The sequence below is a fragment of the Lycium ferocissimum genome, chromosome 3 (assembly GCF_029784015.1).
Source record: "Lycium ferocissimum isolate CSIRO_LF1 chromosome 3, AGI_CSIRO_Lferr_CH_V1, whole genome shotgun sequence".
Taxonomy (NCBI): Eukaryota; Viridiplantae; Streptophyta; class Magnoliopsida; order Solanales; family Solanaceae; genus Lycium; species Lycium ferocissimum.
Genome location: NC_081344.1, coordinates 9,438,373 through 9,447,920, shown reverse-complemented (window position 1 = coordinate 9,447,920; position 9,548 = coordinate 9,438,373). Strand labels below are relative to the sequence as shown.

At 37.9% G+C, this 9,548-nt stretch overlaps 1 protein-coding gene across 1 annotated transcript; it reads left to right on the top strand.

The window, feature by feature from the left end:
- The first annotated feature begins 302 nt into the window (after positions 1 to 302).
- Positions 303 to 9,058, top strand: LOC132049622 (BAG family molecular chaperone regulator 4-like). Its single transcript, XM_059440495.1, has 4 exons — positions 303 to 482; positions 4,443 to 4,699; positions 4,778 to 4,924; positions 8,425 to 9,058. Exons 1-4 carry the CDS (start codon positions 323 to 325, stop codon positions 8,881 to 8,883), a joined length of 1,023 nt encoding a protein of 340 aa, XP_059296478.1. The 5' UTR covers positions 303 to 322; the 3' UTR covers positions 8,884 to 9,058.
- The last annotated feature ends 490 nt before the right edge of the window (positions 9,059 to 9,548 follow it).

The window sequence follows — 9,548 nt, the reverse complement described above, 5'->3', positions numbered from 1 at the left end:
TTATTAAAATGTCTTTCATAAAAGTTGATTTTTGTTATGAAAAACATTTTACGTTCTTATGAACCCTACCCACAACCGGCAAACCTCTCCACCCCACGCAACTCCATACGAGGATCAATTATTAAAGAATCATCATTGATTTTAGTTAATCCCCTCCTTAAATACTGTCATTAAAATTTCTTAATTGATCCCTTTTCTTAATTAGTTAACCAGAACTTATCACAGTTCCCTAGGTACCCTTTTATTTCCCTTCAGAATAAAGTATACAGTTCAAAAATCTCAGTTGAAGATCATTTAAAAAACCCATTAGAGAGATTTGGGAATGGAAGGGTCAATTAATAGCAGTAGTAGTGAAATGAGACCAAGTGGCATGGTTGTTCAGAAAAGAGAAGATGATGCTTTATCTAATCCAACTATCACAATCAAATTCTCATATGCTTCACAAGACTTTGATCTTCCTGTTCCCTCTGAATTCACTTTTGGTAATCTTTCCCTTTTTCAACATATTTTAAACTTTTGCTTTTTAGTGTATATGTTTGAAATGTCCTGTTTGTAAAAGGTAATCAAAATGCTTCTATGGATGTACATGTTAAAAGTTCTGAAATTAAGATTGTAAAGGGAGCATTCTATTTTTTGGTGTTAATTTTTGTTTAGGATCTTGTTTTATGAGTTTGTGTTATTGTTTATAGACTTATAAAGGGTTACTATGTACCTAAAAAATGGGGTTGCTTAGACTCTCCAAAAATGTTGCCGCACCCTTGTAGGACTATTTTTGGAGGTTCTGACATGCACCTGTCGACATTTTTGAAGAGTCCAGGCAACATAGCTAGGCATGGCTAATCTGTTTACCCTCCCTATAGTCTACTTGGTTTATTTTCTCCTTGATAGGTTTTGCTGATGCCTGAAACTCTTAAAACGTTAATGCATCTATGTATACACAGTTTTACCTCCTTGTTAGTCATTTTCTGCCTAGTACCATTGCTGCTTCCTTTGTATGGGGAATTGGGTGAGATTGACTATGTGATCATCTGGTTTTTGTGAGGCTAGATGGTTAAACTTTAAGGTGCTTATCTAGCTTTGGATGCTATAAGTTCAAGGTTCTTAGGTTGTATGGTGCTTGGTACTTTGTAGAACTCAGAGGTGTAGTTAGATTTTTTAGTATTTGTTTGGTTCTGGATAGATTATTTATACATGTTAAGTACACTTCTTCAGGATTTAAGCCAAAATTATTGGGTTCTACCACACCCGTAACAGCGATGGTGGCTCCGCCTCCGGTAGGAATTGGAAAGTATCTACCTTACATGGTTTATCTTTTCTTTCGTTTTCTTAATAAATGATGGTGTCTAGTCCTGCTTGCACCCATCTCATCTATTCCATTTGGACCCACATCCTCCCACCAAGTCTAAGGCTTAGGCAGATTGAAAGAAGTCAACCAGGTTTTCTTACTTTGTTCGAATTCAAACTAGCTCCCCTGATTCCTTCAAGCTTCATCAAGATTTTGTCCACACTGTCGTTGTGCCACTTGCTACCCATTTTATCCGCAAGGTTGATTTGTAATTAGAATAGGAGGAATTGGAATGGTAGCTATCTGCATTTTAGGATTTTGAATAGAGTTTATAGACTTATAGCATCCAACTACACCAAGATGCCTGCTTAAGCTCTTACCCTTTTCTTTTTTATAACAATAAACGAGACCGCTTATAGTGCTCCAAAGCAATGTTTATGACATTGTTATCTGTGATCTATGTGGTGTTTCAGTATGTGTAAGCTTTTATTAACTCAAATCAACTTAATGAAGGTAATGCTCCTTCCGTCTCAAAAAGATTGTCTTACTTTCTGGTAAAACTTTTAAAGAAGGATCGAGTCACAGGACGATGAACAGGAAAATCTAAATCAATCAACTTAGACTTTCCCTTGCCTTTGTTCGAATTCTTAGATCGACCTATTTTGGATATAAATTCAGCTCGTTAAAGGGAAGCTGAAACCTTAGAGTTCAATGAAAGAGAGAACTCCAATCTCTTATTTTTGTTGTTTTATTCCCCAAACCCCCCTTTAAATAGGGAGTCTTATTACAGCAATAGAAAGTCTAATCCTTATGAAACTAGGAAACATAAATCCTATTCTAGAATAATAACGATAGCTAAACCTAATCCTGAAAGCTAGGAAACATATATCCTATTCTAGAATAATAACGATAGCTAAACCTAATCCTTAAAGCTAGGAAACATAAATCCTATTCTAGAATAATAAAAATAGCTAAACAGAAAGCTACTAAAAATATAATTAAATGCTTAATTTAATTGGCTTCCCTTCGGGCATAGTCTTACCCACAAACACATCCACAACATTACCCCCCTCATGCTGAAAGAGCTTGTCCTCAAGCTCGAAGGATGGATAAGCCTGTTGAAAAGAGTCTACATCCTCCGAAGTAGCTTCAACCGTTAATGATAGCAGGCAATTGCATAGTTTCTGCATGCCTTTGACCTGTAATTTCATGTAAGGAAATTTCCGGGCAGTCATCCAAAACTTCTGGAATAGTATCGGCAACTGAATCATCCAATTCCAGCCAGAAAAGTTGTTTGCACTGGTGAGTGGCTGAATATTGTTCGTCACAATTATAGCATAATCCCTTAGCTCTTCTCTCTGCCATTTCTGCACGAGTTAATCGCTTGACCGAAGGGGTTTAGTTGCTGATCTGGGTATTAGCCGAGGTAGATGAGCCGACTAAACTAGTAGCAGACCTTGCCGCGTTTAGTGTGCTGCCAAAATCTGTTCGAGACTGCTGCCATGCCCCATTGCGAATATTACTGACTGTCTGCAGTTGTTTTTCGTTCATAAGCCCTGTCTACATTCATGGCCGCTGATAAGTCAGGTGGTTTGAGTAACTGCACATCCATTCTGATTGAATCATCCAACCCCGCCATAAATATTCCCACTTGTAAGTGTTCTGGAATAAGCTCATCAGCCCTAGCCAACTTTTCTTGAAATTGGCGTTGATAAAGTTCAATTGTACCAGTTTTTTTTTTTTTTTTTTTTTTTTTTTTTTTTTTGTTTTGAAAATGGTAACAGTCAATTGTACCAGTTTGCCGAAGCGTGACCAATTCGCCCACCGGGTTGCTACTTTCAGGAGGTCCAGATCATTGGAAACACTCTTCTGAAATTCTTCCCAACTCATTGGCTCCTTCGCTCGGTTAAGCTGATAATACCATAATTGTGCTTCTCCCAACATATGAAACCCAGCCACTCTAACCTTTTCCGCTTCCGCTGTATGTTGATTTTCAAAAAATTGTTCACATCGCTGTGCCCAAATGAATGGGTCGTTGGTGCCATCGTAAGTAGGAAAATCCATCTTTGCATACCTTGGTACTGTCGAATGAGAATTACCACTTGTTGGGTGATTCTGATCTGCGGGATGAATAGGTAGTGTATTGCCTCTAGTAGCAGGAATTGTTGATCTGCCAGTCACCGGGACACTGCTCGACTCAGTTCCGTTGGTCGCTGGTTTCGTGGAGCCAATTCCCAAGGCAGAAAAGTTTTCTTGGATGTCTTGGGCAATTCTCTCGCTCAGGCGTTGTTCCATCGCTGCAAGTTTGGAGTCCATTAGTGCTTCTGTAATAGCCTGTTCTTCCTGGAACCTGGAACTGATTTCATCGCCCATCGTGTTAGGCTCTGATACCAAATTGTTAGGACTTTTAGAGAAGGATCGAGTCACAGGACGATGAATAGGAAAATCTAAATCAATTAACTTCGACTTTCCCTTGCCTTTGTTCGAATTCCTAGATCGACCTATTTTGAATATAAATTCAGCTCGTTAAATGGAAACTGAAACCTTAGAGTTCAATGGAAGAGAGAACTCCGATCTCTTATTTTTGGTTAAAATACACTTGTTGTTTTGTTCCCCAAATCCCCCTTTAAATAGAGAGTCTTATTACAGCAATAGAAAGTCTAATCCTTATGAAACTAGGAAACATAAATCCTATTCTAGAATAATAAAAATAGCTAAACAGAAAGCTACTACAAAATATAATTAAATACTTAATTTAATTGGCTTCCCTTCGGGCATAGTCTTTCCCACAAACACATCCACAACGCTTACCTTATTAGTTTGTCCCAAAAAGATTGGCACATTTCTATATTTAGAAACAATTTCACTTTATGAGATGATTTACAGCCACACAATTATCTGAGGCTTGTTTTGGACTACACATTTCATAAGTCTTCATTTATTTCTTAAACTCCGTGTCAAGTCAAACTGAGACAATCTTTTTGGGATGGAGGGAGTAGTTTTTATTGACAATTTAGTGAAAGTAATAGTTTATTGTTGGATTTACTAATATTTGCTGATGTTAAATTACTGTTGCAATTCAATAAGTTGGCCAGGATATTCTCGTCCTATGCTTGAGGTGTTCTAGGAATATATTGCCAAACAAATTTGTATGCAGGTGAAGTAAAAAGTATCCTTTCTTCAATACTTGGTGTGGAGCCTAAGATGCAAAAACTTCTATTCCGTGGAAAAGAAAAAGAAGATCACGAATATCTGCACTTGGCTGGTGTGAAAGACAATTCCAAAGTGTTAGTTATAGAGGAAGAAACGGTTGAGGAGAAAATTCCTGAAGAGGTTAGGGTAACCACTGAAATATCAAGAGGAGCTGAAGCTGTTGCTGAAGTGAGAAAAGAAGTGGATAAGCTGTCAGAGCAGGTTGATTTCCTTTTGTTGTTGGCTAATGACATCATCATCTCTTAATTTGAAGTCTTACTTTGGTCTTCATTACAACAGGTCTCTGCTGTACAAGCAGTCGTGTTTGATGGTTCCAATGTTGAAGTCAAGTATATTATCTGTTTGGAAGAGATGCTGATGAGGCAGCTGCTGAAACTGGACGGCATTGAGGCTGAAGGAGAAGGGAAATTACAAAGAAAGATGGAGGTTTGTTTCCTAGACCTAGACAATTAAGATTACCCTTACCTGTCAAAATAAAAATTATTAATTCTATCCTAGCTTACTTTCTACTGTTGCGATATGCCACTAACTAGACTTTGAAGTGTATTTGATATCCTTCACCTAGGTAGCACTTGGTTGCACTTCTGGTGACTTAACATTTGTGTAAAAAGAACTGAATAGCTTTGCTAATGATGTGTAGAGAACCACATAGGATAGATAAAATGTCTAATTCATAGTTTGGAGATCCGAGGCTGTATGCATAGTTTTTCTCTTGCTGTTCTTTCTTGCACTATGATGCATTTCCTTCTTTAGCAAATTTTCACTAGTACTGAATGTTGTGCTTTCATGTGATTTAAGTCTATCTTGTCTCCTTTTTAACACCTTTACTCACCATGGTTTCACACCTACTAACAAATATATCTAAAGGTTGATGAAGGATATGATGAAACCATCTCAAATGACTCCATCATTTTGCCAAAATGTGGTTATTTTTATCATCCAATATTGTATGACTGCATGTATACCTTAGCATCCATATCTACAGACACACCTCTTGTAGATATGTTGGACTTGAGGCCCGGCATTCAATCCCATATAGCTTGCCTTTTAAATTAATTCTTTTGGCATTTTATTCTTATTGGTGATCAAGAGGTGAAACAAGCTTTATTTATTCGAAGAGGATATATAACAAGCTTTGGCTCAAAAAGAAGGTGAGTGGATGATGAAACTTGCCTTTCAAATTAATTCTTTCAGAATTTTATTCTTATTGGTAATCAAGAGGCAAAACAAGCTTTATTTATAAAAAGAGAGAGAGAGATGTTACTCAAAGGTGTTGCTAATGGTTAATGAAAAAGGTTGAGAACTATGAGGTATCACGTTCTTTGGTGGGCAGAGTTACCGTTACCTATGTTGGTGGGAGGTAGCAAGTACCGGTTGAAATTAGTCGAGGTGCATGTGAGTTGGCCTGGAAACCACAGTTATAAAAAATAAAAAATAAAATTAAAAAAAAAAGAAAAAGAAAAAAAGAGATGTTATGAGCTTTGGTTAAAGAAATGGTGAATGGATGATGAGAGCCTTCTGTCTGGCCTGCAACCTTACGTGCGCATATTATATCAATTTAGTTCAGCAACATTGCTTCTTCATTAAAAAATGGTTAATGGTGTTACAAGCAGCCATGATATGTCGTAGTGATTGCATTCTACAGCAGTTAATGAGCGGACTGATTAGGGAAAGATTGTTCTCCATGATATTAATCCTTATGGTTTTACCATCTACAAATAGCTTTTCTTACTTAAAGCTAAAGTTGTGCGCTTCGTCTCGTTTTATTGGCGCTTTGGTGTAGGCGTCAAGGTGCTAAGGTGTGTTCATCTTCACCAATGAGTTTGTCTTTAAGGGCATAACATATCATAATATATAGCTCAATTATAATTTTTCCATTTCTTTTCACCGTGAAATTTCTTGCACAAATGTGTTCATGTCGATAATGGGTTCATTCATGTGTGCAACTCTTGCGAAATATATCTTTCACTCTAGATCTTTGGTTTTGTTTGTATTTTTAGCAAACGGATATGGTGGGTTTGATTTCTTTTAGGTAAAAAGCGAACAAGTGAACATTCCTAGCTATGTCTATAGGAAATTTTTGGTGGAAATAAGATGCTTCCACTTGTAAATGCAAGGAAAGAACTACAACTGACGCAAGCTAGGTGTTTTGACTATATGAATCAATATTATTCATTGCACTCCTTTTAGACTGTTTCATTCCAATATTCAAGAAATTAGAATCTCCAACCCTAGAAATTCACTTCATTTTCAATTGACATACAAGTCCCCAAGCGAAATTAACAAGTCTCCAAACAAATATTGGACTAACACTAGACCCAAGGATGTGGCTTTCTGCTCAATGAAGTGGAAGAGAACCATGAGATCTTAGGTTCAAATCCCAACGAAGATGAAAAAAATACGAGGTGAATTCTTCAGATTTGCCTAAGCCTTGGTGGGCAAAGTTACTCCGGACCTATGTTGGTGGGAAATAGCAAGTACTCGGTGATATAGGTATGTGTGTGTGTCTGTGTGTATGTTAAATCTTGATTTATCATACCTTTCTCTGTTATCATTGAGCTTAGATATCTAAAGTATCTACGATTATGCCTCAATCCTGTTTGATTTACATCAAGTCTACTCTTATGCTCTTTGCTAAACTTATAGTGCCTGTATTCCGTCTTATTTCCACCTATTATCTTAAAACTCTTACTCTGTTTCTATATAGTTCAAGTTTTTTGTTGATACCCTTGCTAGATTCGTCAATCAACACAATGTTGTTTGCAAATGGTATATAAAACTACCATACACAATTGGGAATAGTAACAACTCAACAAATTTGTGTTGGCCCCAAGTGACCTAGTTAGAATATAATATGAATTTGCTCATAGTAAATGTGGGGCCAACCATCAGGGAAGCTCGAAGGTGGGGGGAGGCTAGGAAAATGCAGTCGAAGATCTAGTTAATATTTTCCAGTTGAAGGCAAAGAAGGCAGAGAATGCGTATGTTCCATCTTATGTAAAGGAAACATTTTTTTACTGTTGTGGTATGATTTGCGGCCCTTTCTCCGTTCCCCTTTTCCTATGGGGAAAGTGCACAGATAACCGATTTTAGAACCCCATTTAAGTTATTTGAGCCAAACTGCAAATAATTAAGCCACTCGCTGCTCCTACTTGACAGTGCTAAATCAGCTAAACCTAATTTGATATTCTGATCATGGAAGGGGTGGAATTAAATTTACAATTTAGGCTCATATGCAAAAGTGGCAAACATCATTACTGCTTAAGTATTGAGAAATCAGAGTATATATATAGATGGTAGGTTTGTTATCAAATGAGGTTCTCTTTAAATTTTGGTAGTATAGGCTGGTTAAAGGTATCTTTATGTATTAGCTTGGTTATCCGTGAACAGAGGAAATATTTGGTCGGAAACTCCCCCATATCTGTCGATGCTTGGCGTAGCCTCTCTACTTAAGTTCCTCAGTTTCTGACTTGGACTGTCACTTCGCTGGATAAGTCAGATCACAATCTATCTTATTCCTTGAAGTTTAGCCATTCGGTCTCAGTTGCCTCCTGGTCTGCATAGATTGCGAACTTCCTGTGAGACTTGGCTTTGAATATTTATTTTTTAGCGCCTAACTAAAATGTTTCCTTGGGCTAAGCAATTTGAAATCGCACAGCTAATGCATTACTATCGACTATTATGGGTTGACTAACTGTAAATGGTAAATCCTTGCTGTCTTCGTAATTTTTCCACATTGATCTTTTTTTGTGTTTAGAACCTTCTTCATATTTGAGATGAAGATCTGTTGCGAATATGATTAGAAAAATGGAGCATTGTTAACTGTTGCATTCAATACTTGCTTCGAGATAAAAACTGCTGCTTATGCCTATTGGGGTTTTGCATGATTGCACATATTGATGATCAAGTTTTACTCCCTTGTTCAGGTGCGCCGTGTCCAAAGCTTGGTAGAGACAATGGATGCAGTTAAGGCAAGAAATTCCAATCCCTTTAGCAACAACAGTAATGCCGTGTCAGTGACTACTCAATGGGAGACATTTGAGTCGGGAGTCGGAAGCCTGAACGCCCCCCCACCACCCAGACCTGCGTCTGGGGTTGGAAGCCTGAACGCCATCCCACCACCTAGACCTGCATCTGGGGTTGGAAGCCTGGAGGCCCCACCTCCTAGACCTTCGTCTGGGGTTGGAAGCCTGAATGGCCCCCCACCACCTAGACCTGCATCTGGGGTTGGAAGCCTGGAGGCCCCACCTCCTAGACCTCCGTCTGGGGTTGGAAGCCTGAACGCTCCACCCCCTAGACCTGAGTCTCGGGTTGGAAACCTGAATGCTGCACCTCTTAGACCGCCTTCTACTGTAGTGACTGAGGAATGGGAACAATTTGAATAGAATAGTCGTAGAAAATGCTTCAACTTTATGATTAAATATGCCAGTTATTAGGCACTACAGACCACTATTATTTTGTCATCTTCACTCTGTCGTTACAGTTAATTTTTTTGGTGACTGTAAGCTCATAACTGACCAGGCAAACATAGAGGTTTAATGAAATGGTGTTGATTAAGTACTTCTGTGTGTTATAAGATTAAATTAAAGTTTAGTGCATATTTCTTTTATTCTTCACCTCATCTCAGGCAAACCTCCCATTGTTGAAAGCAGTTTTTCAAACAACGCGAACGACATTTTGCGAAATGATATCGCTTCATCACCCTCAAGGTCATTCCTGATCAAGGGATGACAATCTAGGGATGCAAAATTGACGAGTTGGACCAAATTGGGGCATGTAAAATTGCCGAGTCAATGAATGGATTTGACCCAACTCATCCCAGTTTGCTTGGGTCCTATTCATGGAAGCTGATTCTTTTGTGTAGTTTTAAACAATACTCATAATTATGCTTTGTGTACCACTGACAGATTATGGTGATGTTTAACTAATTGAATTTCTTAATTGAAGTAAAGAAGTATTGTTTTTTCTATATTGAGCTTATTTAGAGACTGTTTGGATTGGCTTGTGTTAGGTGTTTTTAAGCACTTTTCTAGTGTTTGGATAAGATAAA